Source organism: Xenopus tropicalis, chromosome 10, assembly GCF_000004195.4.
Source record: "Xenopus tropicalis strain Nigerian chromosome 10, UCB_Xtro_10.0, whole genome shotgun sequence".
Lineage (NCBI taxonomy): Eukaryota > Metazoa > Chordata > Amphibia > Anura > Pipidae > Xenopus > Xenopus tropicalis.
This window is the reverse complement of record NC_030686.2, coordinates 43,295,749-43,312,679: the sequence shown is the minus strand read 5'-3', so window position 1 is coordinate 43,312,679 and position 16,931 is coordinate 43,295,749. Positions and strand designations below refer to the sequence as shown.

The window sequence follows — 16,931 nt, the reverse complement described above, 5'->3', positions numbered from 1 at the left end:
ACTCTGTATAAACATATACACTCATATATATATATATATAATATACACACACGAGCCCCTCTGCACTCACCGTTACCAATATACAGTATACAGGGTATTAAGCCATTCTGTGCATTAAGCTACTGGGAAATGCCCTCCCCTTTCAACAATCAGGGATTGTCCATATACTGCAATAGATTCAAACTGGCCAACTACATCCCCGGTCTGGCCAGTCCCACACTCACTCACCCCCGGTCTGGCCAGTCCTACACTCACTCACCCCCGGTCTGGCCTGTCCTACACTCACTCACCCCCGGTCTGGCCTGTCCTACACTCACTCACCCCCGGTTTGGCCAGTCCTACACTCACTCACCCCCGGTCTGGCCTGTCCTACACTCACTCACCCCCGGTCTGGCCAGTCCCACACTCGCTCAGCCCCGGTCTGGCCTGTCCTACACTCACTCACCCCCGGTCTGGCCAGTCCCACACTCACTCACCCCCGGTCTGGCCAGTCCTACACTCACTCACCCCCGGTCTGGCCAGTCCCACACTCACTCACCCCCGGTCTGGCCAGTCCCACACTCACTCACCCCCGGTCTGGCCAGTCCTACACTCACTCAGCCCCGGTCTGGCCAGTCCTACACTCACTCACCCCCGGTCTGGCCTGTCCTACACTCGCTCAGCCCCGGTCTGGCCTGTCCTACACTCACTCACCCCCGGTCTGGCCAGTCCTACACTCACTCACCCCCGGTCTGGCCAGTCCTACACTCACTCACCCCCGGTCTGGCCAGTCCCACACTCGCTCAGCCCCGGTCTGGCCTGTCCTACACTCACTCACCCCCGGTCTGGCCAGTCCCACACTCACTCACCCCCGGTCTGGCCAGTCCTACACTCACTCACCCCCGGTCTGGCCAGTCCCACACTCACTCACCCCCGGTCTGGCCAGTCCCACACTCACTCACCCCCGGTCTGGCCAGTCCTACACTCACTCACCCCCGGTCTGGCCAGTCCCACACTCACTCAGCCCCGGTCTGGCCTGTCCTACACTCACTCAGCCCCGGTCTGGCCAGTCCCACACTCGCTCAGCCCCGGTCTGGCCAGTCCTACACTCACTCAGCCCCGGTCTGGCCAGTCCTACACTCACTCACCCCCGGTCTGGCCAGTCCCACACTCACTCACCCCCGGTCTGGCCAGTCCCACACTCACTCACCCCCGGTCTGGCCAGTCCTACACTCACTCACCCCCGGTCTGGCCTGTCCTACACTCACTCACCCCCGGTCTGGCCAGTCCTACACTCACTCACCCCCGGTTTGGCCAGTCCTACACTCACTCACCCCCGGTTTGGCCAGTCCTACACTCACTCACCCCCGGTCTGGCCTGTCCTACACTCACTCATCCCCGGTCTGGCCAGTCCAACACTCACTCACCCCCGGTCTGGCCAGTCCTACACTCACTCACCCCCGGTCTGGCCTGTCCTACACTCACTCATCCCCGGTCTGGCCAGTCCTACACTCACTCACCCCCGGTCTGGCCTGTCCTACACTCACTCACCCCCGGTCTGGCCAGTCCTACACTCACTCATCCCCGGTCTGGCCAGTCCTACACTCACTCACCCCCGGTCTGGCCAGTCCTACACTCACTCACCCCCGGTCTGGCCTGTCCTACACTCACTCACCCCCGGTCTGGCCAGTCCTACACTCACTCACCCCCGGTCTGGCCTGTCCTACACTCACTCACCCCCGGTCTGGCCTGTCCTACACTCACTCACCCCCGGTCTGGCCTGTCCTACACTCACTCACCCCCGGTCTGGCCAGTCCTACACCCACTCATCCCCGGTCTGGCCAGTCCTACACTCACTCACCCCCGGTCTGGCCTGTCCCACACTCACTCACCCCCGGTCTGGCCAGTCCCACACTCACTCACCCCCGGTCTGGCCAGTCCCACACTCACTCACCCCCGGTCTGGCCTGTCCTACACTCACTCACCCCCGGTCTGGCCAGTCCTACACTCACTCACCCCCGGTCTGGCCAGTCCTACACTCACTCACCCCCGGTCTGGCCAGTCCTACACTCACTCACCCCCGGTCTGGCCTGTCCTACACCCACTCACCCCCGGTCTGGCCAGTCCTACACCCACTCACCCCCGGTCTGGCCAGTCCTACACTCACTCACCCCCGGTCTGGCCTGTCCTACACCCACTCACCCCCGGTCTGGCCTGTCCTACACTCACTCACTCCCCCCCCGGTCTGGCCTGTCCTACACTCACTCACCCCCGGTCTGGCCTGTCCTACACCCACTCACCCCCGGTCTGGCCAGTCCTACACCCACTCACCCCCGGTCTGGCCAGTCCTACACTCACTCACCCCCGGTCTGGCCTGTCCTACACCCACTCACCCCCGGTCTGGCCTGTCCTACACTCACTCACTCCCCCCCCGGTCTGGCCTGTCCTACACCCACTCACCCCCGGTCTGGCCTGTCCTACACTCACTCACTCCCCCCCCGGTCTGGCCTGTCCTACACTCACTCACCCCCCCCCCGGTCTGGCCTGTCCTACACTCACTCACCCCCGGTCTGGCCTGTCCTACACTCACTCACCCCCGGTCTGGCCAGTCCTACACCCACTCACCCCCGGTCTGGCCAGTCCTACACTCACTCACCCCCGGTCTGGCCAGTCCTACACTCACTCACCCCTGGTCTGGCCAGTCCTACACTCACTCACCCCCGGTCTGGCCTGTCCTACACTCACTCACCCCCGGTCTGGCCAGTCCTACACTCACTCACCCCCGGTCTGGCCAGTCCTACACTCACTCACCCCCGGTCTGGCCAGTCCTACACTCACTCACCCCCGGACTGGCCTGTCCTAAACTCACTCACCCCCGGTCTGGCCTGTCCTACACTCACTCACCCCCGGTCTGGCCTGTCCTACACTCACTCACCCCCGGTTTGGCCAGTCCTACACTCACTCACCCCCGGTCTGGCCAGTCCTACACTCACTCACCCCCGGTCTGGCCTGTCCTAAACTCACTCACCCCCGGTCTGGCCTGTCCTACACTCACTCACCCCCGGTCTGGCCTGTCCTACACTCACTCACCCCCGGTTTGGCCAGTCCTACACTCACTCACCCCCGGTCTGGCCAGTCCTACACTCACTCTCCCCCGGTCTGGCCAGTCCTACACTCACTCACCCCCGGTCTGGCCTGTCCTACACTCACTCACCCCTGGTCTGGCCAGTCCTACACTCACTCACCCCCGGTCTGGCCTGTCCTACACTCACTCACCCCCGGTCTGGCCAGTCCTACACTCACTCACCCCCGGTCTGGCCAGTCCTACACTCACTCACCCCCGGTCTGGCCAGTCCCACACTCACTCACCCCCGGTCTGGCCTGTCCCACACTCACTCACCCCCGGTCTGGCCTGTCCCACACTCACTCACCCCCGGTCTGGCCAGTCCTACACTCACTCACCCCGGTCTGGCCAGTCCCACACTCACTCACCCCCGGTCTGGCCTGTCCTACACTCACTCACCCCCGGTCTGGCCTGTCCTACACCCACTCATCCCCGGTCTGGCCAGTCCTACACTCACTCACCCCCGGTCTGGCCAGTCCTACACTCACTCACCCCCGGTCTGGCCTGTCCTACACTCACTCACCCCCGGTCTGGCCAGTCCTACACTCACTCACCCCCGGTCTGGCCTGTCCTACACTCACTCACCCCCGGTCTGGCCAGTCCTACACTCACTCACCCCCGGTCTGGCCAGTCCTACACTCACTCACCCCCGGTCTGGCCAGTCCTACACTCACTCACCCCCGGTCTGGCCAGTCCTACACTCACTCACCCCCGGTCTGGCCTGTCCTACACTCACTCACCCCGGTCTGGCCTGTCCTACACTCACTCACCCCCGGTCTGGCCTGTCCTACACTCACTCACCCCCGGTCTGGCCTGTCCTACACTCACTCACCCCCGGTCTGGCCTGTCCTACACTCACTCACCCCCGGACTGGCCTGTCCTACACTCACTCACCCCCGGTCTGGCCTGTCCTACACTCACTCACCCCCGGTCTGGCCAGTCCTACACTCACTCACCCCCGGTCTGGCCTGTCCTACACTCACTCACCCCCGGTCTGGCCAGTCCTACACTCACTCACCCCCGGTCTGGCCAGTCCTACACTCACTCACCCCCGGTCTGGCCAGTCCCACACTCACTCACCCCCGGTCTGGCCAGTCCCACACTCACTCACCCCCGGTCTGGCCTGTCCCACACTCACTCACCCCCGGTCTGGCCAGTCCTACACTCACTCACCCCCGGTCTGGCCAGTCCCACACTCACTCACCCCCGGTCTGGCCAGTCCCACACTCACTCACCCCCGGACTGGCCAGTCCTACACTCACTCATCCCCGGTCTGGCCAGTCCTACACTCACTCACCCCCGGTCTGGCCTGTCCTACACTCACTCATCCCCGGTCTGGCCTGTCCTACACTCACTCATCCCCGGTCTGGCCTGTCCTACACTCACTCACCCCCGGTCTGGCCTGTCCTACACTCACTCATCCCCGGTCTGGCCAGTCCTACACTCACTCACCCCCGGTCTGGCCAGTCCCACACTCACTCACCCCCGGTCTGGCCTGTCCCACACTCACTCACCCCCGGTCTGGCCTGTCCCACACTCACTCACCCCCGGTCTGGCCAGTCCTACACTCACTCACCCCCGGTCTGGCCAGTCCCACACTCACTCACCCCCGGTCTGGCCAGTCCCACACTCACTCACCCCCGGACTGGCCTGTCCTACACCCACTCATCCCCGGTCTGGCCAGTCCTACACTCACTCACCCCCGGTCTGGCCAGTCCTACACTCACTCACCCCCGGTCTGGCCTGTCCTACACTCACTCACCCCCGGTCTGGCCAGTCCTACACTCACTCACCCCCGGTCTGGCCAGTCCTACACTCACTCACCCCCGGTCTGGCCAGTCCTACACTCACTCACCCCCCGGTCTGGCCAGTCCTACACTCACTCACCCCCGGTCTGGCCTGTCCTACACTCACTCACCCCCGGTCTGGCCAGTCCCACACTCACTCACCCCCGGTCTGGCCTGTCCTACACTCACTCACCCCCGGTCTGGCCTGTCCTACACTCACTCACCCCCGGTCTGGCCAGTCCTACACTCACTCACCCCCGGTCTGGCCAGTCCTACACTCACTCACCCCCGGTCTGGCCTGTCCTACACTCACTCACCCCCGGTCTGGCCTGTCCCACACTCACTCACCCCCGGTCTGGCCAGTCCTACACTCACTCACCCCCGGTCTGGCCTGTCCTACACTCACTCACCCCCGGTCTGGCCAGTCCTACACTCACTCACCCCCGGTCTGGCCAGTCCTACACTCACTCACCCCCGGACTGGCCTGTCCTACACTCACTCACCCCCGGTCTGGCCTGTCCTACACTCACTCACCCCCGGTCTGGCCAGTCCTACACTCACTCACCCCCGGTCTGGCCTGTCCTACACTCACTCACCCCCGGTTTGGCCAGTCCTACACTCACTCACCCCCGGTCTGGCCAGTCCTACACTCACTCACCCCCGGTCTGGCCAGTCCTACACTCACTCACCCCCGGTCTGGCCTGTCCTACACTCACTCACCCCTGGTCTGGCCAGTCCCACACTCACTCACCCCCGGTCTGGCCAGTCCTACACTCACTCACCCCCGGTCTGGCCTGTCCTACACTCACTCACCCCCGGTCTGGCCAGTCCTACACTCACTCACCCCCGGTCTGGCCTGTCCTACACTCACTCACCCCCGGTCTGGCCTGTCCTACACTCACTCACCCCCGGTCTGGCCTGTCCTACACTCACTCACCCCTGGTCTGGCCAGTCCCACACTCACTCACCCCCGGTCTGGCCTGTCCTACACTCACTCACCCCCGGTCTGGCCTGTCCTACACTCACTCACCCCCGGTCTGGCCAGTCCTACACTCACTCACCCCCGGTCTGGCCAGTCCTACACTCACTCACCCCCGGTCTGGCCAGTCCTACACTCACTCACCCCCGGTCTGGCCTGTCCTACACTCACTCACCCCCGGTCTGGCCAGTCCTACACTCACTCACCCCCGGTCTGGCCAGTCCTACACTCACTCACCCCCGGTCTGGCCAGTCCTACACTCACTCACCCCCGGTCTGGCCAGTCCTACACTCACTCACCCCCGGTCTGGCCAGTCCTACACTCACTCACCCCGGTCTGGCCAGTCCTACACTCACTCACCCCCGGTCTGGCCAGTCCTACACTCCACTCACCCCCGGCTGGCCAGTCCTACACTCACTCACCCCCGGTCTGGCCTGTCCTACACTCACTCACCCCCGGTCTGGCCAGTCCCACACTCACTCACCCCCCGGTCTGGCCAGTCCTACACTCACTCACCCCCGGTCTGGCCTGTCCTACACTCACTCACCCCCGGTCTGGCCAGTCCTACACTCACTCACCCCCGGTCTGGCCAGTCCTACACTCACTCACCCCCGGTCTGGCCAGTCCTACACTCACCTCACCCCCGGTCTGGCCTGTCCTACACTCACTCACCCCCGGTCTGGCCAGTCCTACACTCACTCACCCCCGGTCTGGCCTGTCCTACACTCACTCCACCCCCGGTCTGGCCAGTCCTACACTCCTCACCCCCGGTCTGGCCTGTCCTACACTCACTCACCCCCGGTCTGGCCTGTCCTACACTCACTCACCCCCCGGTCTGGCCTGTCCTACACTCACTCACCCCCGGTCTGGCCTGTCCTACACTCACTCACCCCCGGTCTGGCCTGTCCTACACTCACTCACCCCCGGTCTGGCCAGTCCTACACTCACTCACCCCCGGTCTGGCCTGTCCTACACTCACTCACCCCCGGTCTGGCCTGTCCTACACTCACTCACCCCCGGTCTGGCCAGTCCCACACTCACTCACCCCCGGTCTGGCCTGTCCTACACTCACTCACCCCCGGTCTGGCCTGTCCTACACTCACTCACCCCTGGTCTGGCCTGTCCTACACTCACTCACCCCTGGTCTGGCCTGTCCTACACTCACTCACCCCCGGTCTGGCCTGTCCTACACTCACTCACCCCCGGTCTGGCCTGTCCTACACTCACTCACCCCCGGTCTGGCCTGTCCTACACTCACTCACCCCCGGTCTGGCCAGTCCTACACTCACTCACCCCCGGTCTGGCCAGTCCTACACTCACTCACCCCCGGTCTGGCCTGTCCTACACTCACTCACCCCCGGTCTGGCCAGTCCTACACTCACTCACTCCCGGTCTGGCCTGTCCTACACTCACTCACCCCCGGTCTGGCCTGTCCTACACTCACTCACCCCCGGTCTGGCCTATCCTACACTCACTCACCCCTGGTCTGGCCTGTCCTACACTCACTCACCCCCGGTCTGGCCTGTCCTACACTCACTCACCCCCGGTCTGGCCTGTCCTACACTCACTCACCCCCGGTCTGGCCAGTCCTACACTCACTCACCCCCGGTCTGGCCAGTCCCACACTCACTCACTCCCGGTCTGGCCAGTCCTACACTCACTCACTCCCGGTCTGGCCAGTCCTACACTCACTCACCCCCGGTCTGGCCAGTCCTACACTCACTCACCCCCGGTCTGGCCAGTCCTACACTCACTCACCCCCGGTCTGGCCAGTCCCACACTCACTCACCCCCAGTCTGGCCTGTCCTACACTCACTCACCCCCGGTCTGGCCTGTCCTACACTCACTCACCCCCGGTCTGGCCAGTCCCACACTCACTCACTCCCGGTCTGGCCTGTCCTACACTCACTCACCCCCGGTCTGGCCAGTCCTACACTCACTCACCCCCGGTCTGGCCTGTCCCACACTCACTCACCCCCGGTCTGGCCAGTCCTACACTCACTCACCCCCGGTCTGGCCAGTCCTACACTCACTCACCCCCGGTCTGGCCTGTCCTACACTCACTCACCCCCGGTCTGGCCAGTCCTACATTCACTTTCATCCGATTCATTAAGAATTCTACTGCTTCAATGCACATTTTATATATTTTACATTGCAAGGTTCAAGGTTAAACCAACCAAATGGTTGCCCTTTTTATTGCCCACCTCTGGGATCACCTGACAAGCAAGTTGCAGGTAAAACTCAGTTCTTGTATAAAATGTATAATGAAGTAAGTAGATTTTTTACCCCCGTATGTAATAAATGGCACTAATTTTGCCCAGGAACCCATAGCAACCAATAAAATGTTCGACTTTTAAACAGGTGGTCAGTAAATGCTACCTGCTGATTGGTTACTATAGGTTACTGCACCTGGGCAAACTTAGTGTGTATGTATGTCTTTATTTATAAAGTGCTACTTATGTACACAGCACTGTACAGTAGGATACATTAATACAAACAGGGGGTTATTAAGATCATAATAGATAAATACACAGTATAACAATAAATACAGATAAATACAAGATACAGTTGCAATAAGTTAAGAGTTAAAGACACAAGAGGATGGAGGTCCCTGCCCCGTAGAGCTTACACTCTATATGGGAGGGTAACTAACAGACACAAATAGGCAAATATAAGTGCTGTAGGTCACAGTGGGTGCCACTGCAGTATAAGTGCTTAGTGCCTTTTATTACATCACCCCCTTAATGAATGGGATGAAAGTGAGTGTAGGACTGGCCAGACCGGGATGACTGACGTAGTTGGCCAGCTTGGCTATATTGAAATAAATAGACAGACAATCCCTGTCTTGTTTAAAGGGGAGGACATTTCCTAGCATCCTAATGCACAGAATGTCATATATACTGATAATGGGTGAGTACAGAGGACCTGTTGCTGCAGTCTTTTGTAGTCATAGCCTCACAACTTATATATATATATAGTTTAAAAGCCATTGTACAGACCCCCCCCTGGTGTGGGCACCCCTACACAATTAAACATATACTGACTGGGGATGGAGCAGGCTAAAACAAACTGGTCTGTTGAGTATAGCCCGAAGCCATCTACTGGCCAGAGATGGTATTACACTCATTCACAGATGTGATTTATAGTAAAGGCAACTTATTTTATTATTGTTATCCTTTATATAGTGTTACTAGGGAGCTTTATAGACATTGTATATCTTTCAGTCCCTGCACTAGCACAGCTTACAGTCTAAGGCCCCTATTACACACAAGTCAAGTTAATTAAGAGCCAGTGAACCTGCCTGTATGTTTTGGTGTGTGGTCTGATTGTTTGGCCCATGGACTAATAATTAGTTTATAATTGGGGCCTACAGAGCCTGCTTGTGTGCACTGGCCAGATAGTATTTAGGCAGGACCCCCCAAGGACCCCATGCGTTCTCACGTTCATATATTTATTCTACTTTGTTGGTCACCAAACAAAATGAAAGGCGTCAGGCAATGCAATTATTTGGGAACTAGAAATGCACAAATGGATCAAAGATTTAGAATTTTCTTCATTTCAAGCTTTATTGCAGGTTATCCATTATGAAGTTTGGGTAAGAACAGATGCCACAAACTACAAAAAGGTAAAAGTGTAATTGGAACTGAAAGCTGTGTTTGTATGGCCTGTATGTGCTCGCTGGTTCTGAGTTAGTTTTCCTCCAAGTGCTTTCATCAGCTGGTTTCTGCTACATTGTTTCAGCAGTCAGAACCTGCAGGGCAGAAACTATGCACTGGCAGATAATGTTTCCAACCACAATTAGATTTATGAAAAAAAGAGCCCATGTAATGAATATATATTGTTTAGTTGCTTTGAATGACATTTTCATTTATTACGCAAAAAAACATCTTTTGGGAGTTGATCTTCTTTAATTTCCCCTTGTTATTTTAAATAAATAGCCCCACCCCATCATATATAGTGGTCTTTTTTGTTTACCCCCCATTACCCCCTTTATACTGTATACCGTACAGGATAACACACAATAAACATACAATGAAGAAGCTTCTATAAAGGTTATTTGTGAGCATCCTGGCCATTCATAAATATCTAAAGATCAGAAAGAAACAGGGTCAGACCAGACCCAATACCTGCCGGCCCTCCCCCATTGATCTCCCTGCCCCGATCGCACCAAAGAGAAGTATAATGTACACCTGCTTGGGGATGGAGGGGTTGGATGGGCAGCTGGGGCCCCTAAGGGTGATGGAGGGCTCCACACACCCCAGTCTGACCCTGGAAAGGAAACAAAATAGACAGATGGTACATGCCAACTTATCAAGTGAAAAGCTGGTTGTTACAGTTACGTCTTTTTCCTTGAAAATCTATGCACAGTCCAGAGTTTTGCAACACTGCCATAAGCCAATGGCCGGCACTGCATATTCTCCGCCAGCAGAGAAGAGGCCCATGAGTCCTGGGCACGAGAGAAAAGGGGACAAATCAGGTGAAGGCCCAGACCTCCAGACCGTGTATGTAGAACTGCTCGTGGCTGGACAGGATCTGGTTATTGAAGGTTTCACAGCGCTGGCTCCTTCCATGGTACAGATCCCCATCCAGCCATAGGCCGATGCTTCCACTGAAAATACAAATGACACCGTGAGAGGGGCAGGAAGTGTGAGGGCCATTCACTGTACAAGATATAAAGGTACTCACGTCTTTCCTCCTCCAAATGTTATGGCGTCTGCATCACCTCTTACAAAGAATGAATTGTCACCCGTCCATCGGAAAACCTGTGTGCAAGCCTGTGTTAGCAAGGTTACAGATATATAGAAACATTGGGGTAACAGTCACCCCGCTATAGTTCCAGGGGTACCCAGGGCACAAATAAGCACTCACCCCAAATCCCCCCCTAACTGAGCCTTCAGGCTGGGCCCCCTTAGCCCATAACAAGGTTACAGATATATAGAAACATTGGGGTAACAGTCACCCTGCTATAGTTCCAGGGGTACCCAGGGCACAAATAAGCACTCACCCCAAATCCCCCCTAACTGAGCCTTCAGGCTGGGCCCCCTTAGCCCATAACAAGGTTACAGATATATAGAAACATTGGGGTAACAGTCACCCTGCTATAGTTCCAGGGGTACCCAGGGCACAAATAAGCACTCACCCCAAATCCCCCCCTAACTGGCCTTCAGGCTGGGCCCCCTTAGCCCATAACAAGGTTACAGATATATAGAAACATTGGGGTAACAGTCACCCTGTTATAGTTCCAGGGGTACCCAGGGCACAAATAAGCACCCCAAATCCCCCCCTAACTGGCCTTCAGGCTGGGCCCCCTTAGCCCATAACAAGGTTACAGATATATAGAAACATTGGGGTAACAGTCACCCCGCTATAGTTCCAGGGGTACCCAGGGCACAAATAAGCACTCACCCCAAATCCCCCCCTAACTGGCCTTCAGGCTGGGCCCCCTTAGCCCATAACAAGGTTACAGATATATAGAAACATTGGGGTAACAGTCACCCTGTTATAGTTCCAGGGGTACCCAGGGCACAAATAAGCACTCACCCCAAATCTCCCCCTAACTGGCCTTCAGGCTGGGCCCCCTTAGCCCATAACAAGGTTACAGATATATAGAAACATTGGGGTAACAGTCACCCTGCTATAGTTCCAGGGGTACCCAGGGCACAAATAAGCACTCACCCCAAATCCCCCCCTAACTGGCCTTCAGGCTGGGCCCCCTTAGCCCATAACAAGGTTACAGATATATAGAAACATTGGGGTAACAGTCACCCTGCTATAGTTCCAGGGGTACCCAGGGCACAAATAAGCACCCCAAATCCCCCCCTAACTGGCCTTCAGGCTGGGCCCCCTTAGCCCATAACAAGGTTACAGATATATAGAAACATTGGGGTAACAGTCACCCCGCTATAGTTCCAGGGGTACCCAGGGCACAAATAAGCACTCACCCCAAATCCCCCCTAACTGGCCTTCAGGCTGGGCCCCCTTAGCCCATAACAAGGTTACAGATATATAGAAACATTGGGGTAACAGTCACCCTGCTATAGTTCCAGGGGTACCCAGGGCACAAATAAGCACTCACCCCAAATCCCCCCCTAACTGGCCTTCAGGCTGGGCCCCCTTAGCCCATAACAAGGTAATATAAAGTTACCAGATCCTTTGCAAAGTCAGGGACACTTCTAATAAATACATGTTGCAGGTATGCACTGATTGCATTTCAATTACAAGTTACATTACATTGCAAGTAATTCATCCCCCTAGCTGGATAAGCTAGAATGTAAATCGCCAGTGGGATGGCATACATGTTGCTTCGGTTCCCGAGGTAACTTGGGGCGACTTCAGGAAACCAAAGCGACACGTATGCCATCCCACTGGCGATTTACATTCTTGCCGGCGGGATGGCATGTCAGGGGGGTTAGTCGCCCACAATAGCGAAGATTTATCGTGGGCAGCTAATCTCCCCACGTGCCACTGCCCTAGGGGCCACAGTCTCTGGCTCTAGTCAAATACATTAATGCTGGTTACTGCTTTGAACTAGCCATAGCTTGTGTTACCTTTAGTTCTGGTGTGAAGCTGAACAGGAAAGTCTCCCCTGTCCCATAGAAAGTATTGCTGATGTGGAGTTCGATTGTAGAATAAGCACCAAAAACCTGCAATGGGTTGGCTAGGGTTAGTAGATATAGATATAAAAACAAATCTTTACTTGCACTTTATCTCTGTCCCTATATATTACGCACTGTCTAGTGCTACAAAAGGCAGTAACCTTTCAATACTTGCCTTTTAAACTTGTCCCTAGGCATCGATTTGGTGTTGCAATCAGCGTTCATTGATTAAGTAGGTTTACAATAGGTGACATTTTGATTTACACTAAATGAACTTGCCATTTATGTTATGAATCTTGAATTATAGGAAATTTTGAATTATAGGAGAGCTCCAAAGATAATGAAAGATATCTGCATTGTTTAGAGAGAACTATGTAGAAGAGAGAGGCCCACTGAGATCATTTCATCAAATGCATGTACCCATAATCCTCCTCTTTTTGTACACCAGTTGCAGTGATGCCATAACCCTTTACTCCTACTATTGTACAGACCAATGATATAATTACCCGCCCCTCGTTATCCTTGACGATCAGTAGCACGGGAGAGCTGACGTTGTTCATGGTTCGATACATGGTCCTCAGGCTGAAGCCATCCTTGTCTGTGCTATAGAGCAGCTTCCAGCTGTGTCCCAGAACCCTCGGGGGCAGATGCTGGCAAAGCTTTAGAAAGAAGGAAAACTGTTACTTTTTCAGCTCATCCTACAATATTTATATTTTTTAAAAACAGTATAAAATAATGCAGCACTATTAATTAATAATAGCAGATGCAGCCACTAGATGGCGCATTCCGACCCCTTTCAGGGTTTCGTGGGGACCAGAGAGCTGGGAAACAGGCAGGGCAGGTACAAGGACCCAGAAGGTACCATTTGATAACCAGCCATTCAGTTTCCAGATTTTGTGTCCAGTTCTAAAGGGGTGAGGCAGGCGACCTAATCTCACTTACCTGCTTGATGCTGTCCGCCCCGAAAATCTGGCTAATGCCGATAAGAACTGGGTCATCCTGCTCTTCTTTAACTTTCCCTTTAGTTTCTGTCGGTTTTGTCACTTCAGACTCGTGAATGTATTCAAAATCTGATTCGTCGCTGGAAAGTGCCTCATTCAGGTTATTCTCCTAAAGATGGGCAAAATAAAATTAAATGAATATAAATGACAGCAACAGATAACTAGTTAGTAACAGGTAACTATGGTACATTCTATCACTCTATCACCCAATGTCCATACCAGCTGTGCATTTAGAACTAGGGGTAGGCAGCAGAGGCATATGCCAAGGATACAAGGGGGGTTCTAGAACCCTACCCACACTGACCCCTGCCTTTGCTATTTGGCTTGATCTTTGGCCATGCTATATTATGGCCCAGTTATGGTTTCTATACCAGGCCACAGCACATCCATTTCACCTCAATTCCCCGGGTATAAATCAGTAAAGTGATTATATTCTCTATTCGCCATGGCTCATTATGGTCGGAGAATGACGATTCCCTAACAGAGCTGAATGGAGTAATGTCCAGCTATGGCATTAATTGTGGCACCAGTATCAGGATGGAGGAGCGATGCTTTCTGGATACTTGTGGCAAGACCTGAGACTGCAAGAAAGTTCCGGCAGCCTGTAGTTAAAACTGTGCCACATTAGAACCTTCCAGCATCAGCCCTGTTTAAATATTTTCCATAGATTGCATGAGGGAAGACAACAAGGCCCAGGGAGAAGTACATTTCTATTGGAGGGTGGCTAAAGGCATCATAACCACAGGCGGTAAAGACTTTGTCCCTTCAAAGTCTACTGAGATACTGACACCAGAAATAAAATCTTTTTTAACATCTATCATAACATTGTCTTTGCAAGAACTTTATAATTTTGCCCCTTTATAGGTCCCTGGTAAGGCCTCACCTTGAGTATGGGGGGCAGTTACAGTGAGTATGGGGGGCAGTGACAGTGAGTATGGGGGGCAGTGACAGTGAGTATGGGGGGCAGTGACAGTGAGTATGGGGGGCAGTGACAGTGAGTATGGGGGTCAGTTACAGTGAGTATGGGGGTCAGTGACAGTGAGTATGGGGGGCAGTGACAGTGAGTATGGGGGGCAGTGACAGTGAGTATGGGGGGCAGTGACAGTGAGTATGGGGGGCAGTGACAGTGAGTATGGGGGGCAGTGACAGTGAGTATGGGGGGCAGTTACAGTGAGTATGGGGGGCAGTTTTGGGCTCCAGTCCTTAAGAAGGATATTAATGAGCTGGAGAGAGTGCAGAGACGTGCAACTAAACTGGTAAAGGGTTAAGCTATGAGGTTAGACTGTCAGGGTTGGGGTTGTTTTCTCTGGGAAAGAGGCGCTTGCGAGGGGACATGATTACTCTGTACAAGTACATTAGAGGGGATTATAGGCAGTTGGGGGATGTTCTTTTTTCCCATAAAAACAATCAGCGCACCAGAGGCCCCCCCTTTAGATTAGAGGAAGGGAGCTTCCATTTGAAGCAGCGTCGGGGGTACCTCACGGGGAGGGCAGTGAGGTTGGGGAATGCCCTTCCTAGTGATGTGGTAATGGCAGATTCTGTTAATGCCTATAAGAGGGGCCTGGGTGAGTTCTTGAACAAGCAGAATATCCAAGGCTATTGTGATACTAATATCTACAGTTAGTATTACTGGTTGTATATATATAGTTTATGTATGTGAGTGTATAGATTGGTCAGTATAGGGTGTGTGTGCTGGGTTGAACTTGATGGACTCTGGTCTTTTTTCAACCCTATGTAACTATGTAACTATAAAAGTATTTGCCTGATGTGTTTACATAACTGATAGGGGTTTAAATTGCTTAATGTTGAATTTACACAATTTTGTTTTCAAGCATGAAGGCCTGTGTATGTGTTACTTCAATTGTTATGATTATCCTCATTATCTTGTCTTTGTCCAAGTTGCTCTGGCCTTGGGTATCTCAGCTAATATTCAAGGCTAAGAGATCATAATAAAGCTTCAGCAGCTAATTAAATAATTTCTGTATTTCTACTAATAATTGCAATGTACCCACCCATGATACGTAAGCATAATGGGATGTGTTTTTCTATCTACTATATAAGTAATATCAAAACAAAATAAATTTGTACTTGTTTGCAATACACATACTGGTTGTATCGTTTGTACAAGTTCCCTGATCAGCGAACATGCGCAGACGATATCAGATGTTTCGCCGACGCACAGATTAAATCGGACCGGTCCGTGACTGCTTATAGGGACAGTGCTACAGGTGCACAGACAGAGTTACAGAGATTTACCCTAACAGTTCGTGCTACAGGTGTTACGAACAGAGATTACAGGATTTAACCCTTACAATAACCTGTCTGATCCCCCATGTTCCTCTATGAGGGGGCGGCCATATTTGTCCGTTAGCATTAGAAGCTATAACTGACAGGCTGAGAAGGGACAGTCAGGCTGGCAAAACAGTCAGGTTTAGGGACTTCAAGTAACAATTACTAACTAAACCAAACCTGTGAGCGAAAAACCATCAACACGACCTATAGGGAACTTTTTAGGTAAATTCATATTTTGAAAGGCAGTTTTTTCATGTCGGTATCACTTTAAACTCATCTCAGTTGTGGGACAGCAGTTTGCGAATTTTTCAGCAAAGCAAAATGGTACAGATTGGCTCATCGTTAGAGGTGCTGCTCTGAGACCCAGGATTGTGAGGCTGCAACCTAAGGGTAAGACACACTGAGCTACTAGTAGCGGCTACTAAACTCCAGAAAATCCCCTGCCATAGACAATACTGAGAATTGCCTCTGCTAAACACACGTAGAGACAATTATCAGTAAATGATCAGCATTGTCTGTTTCTGTAGCCATGATAAGTAGCTGCTACTAGTAGCTCCGTGTGTCTTCACCCTTAAGGCCATTACTTTTTACTAACCTCTTGAAATCTAGAAAAAAATAATTATGAATGTAAATTATATAGCACTCTGAGCAATTTTACATTCATTTGTTTTGAGGATTTACATTCCCTTTAAGAACGACCAGTACATTGGTGCATGTTGATTCCAATAAATATCCATTATTTAACTAAAAGCCAATAAAATCTTGTTTGGTAACACACTGCACAGTCACACATACATTTCAGGTCAAAATGGACTGTACCACCCTTGTGGGGGATGTGAAGGGTAGAAAAACACTTTGCTACTATAGGCACCATCTCTCCCTACTATACCTGCTATCCCACAGCCCCAGTCCCTTCCCAGAGGCTATTATCCCCCCACTGCTACTATAGGCACCATCTCTCCCTACTATACCTGCTATCCCACAGCCCCAGTCCCTTCCCAGAGGCTATTATCCCCCCCACTGCTACTATAGGCACCATCTCTCCCTACTATACCTGCTATCCCACAGCCCCAGTCCCTTCCCAGAGGCTATTATCCCCCCCACTGCTACTATAGGCACCATCTCTCCCTACTATACCTGCTATCCCACAGCCCCAGTCCCTTCCCAGAGGCT

The 16,931-nt window shown here is 53.7% G+C and overlaps 1 protein-coding gene across 3 annotated transcripts in view; it reads right to left on the bottom strand.

The window, feature by feature from the left end:
- Positions 1–9,409: 9,409 nt before the first annotated feature.
- Positions 9,410–16,931, bottom strand: part of tldc2 (TBC/LysM-associated domain containing 2) — a 114,095-nt gene continuing 106,573 nt past the window's right edge. For all 3 annotated transcript variants that reach the window (XM_031894700.1, XM_031894701.1, XM_002942284.5), the window contains 5 exons: positions 13,408–13,575; positions 12,972–13,124; positions 12,418–12,513; positions 10,556–10,632; positions 9,410–10,478 (listed from right to left, as the gene is read on the bottom strand). In XM_031894700.1, coding sequence (XP_031750560.1) covers positions 10,343–10,478; positions 10,556–10,632; positions 12,418–12,513; positions 12,972–13,124; positions 13,408–13,575 — 630 coding nt within the window. In that variant the 3' untranslated portion in view covers positions 9,410–10,342. The remainder of the gene's footprint in view (positions 10,479–10,555; positions 10,633–12,417; positions 12,514–12,971; positions 13,125–13,407; positions 13,576–16,931) is intronic.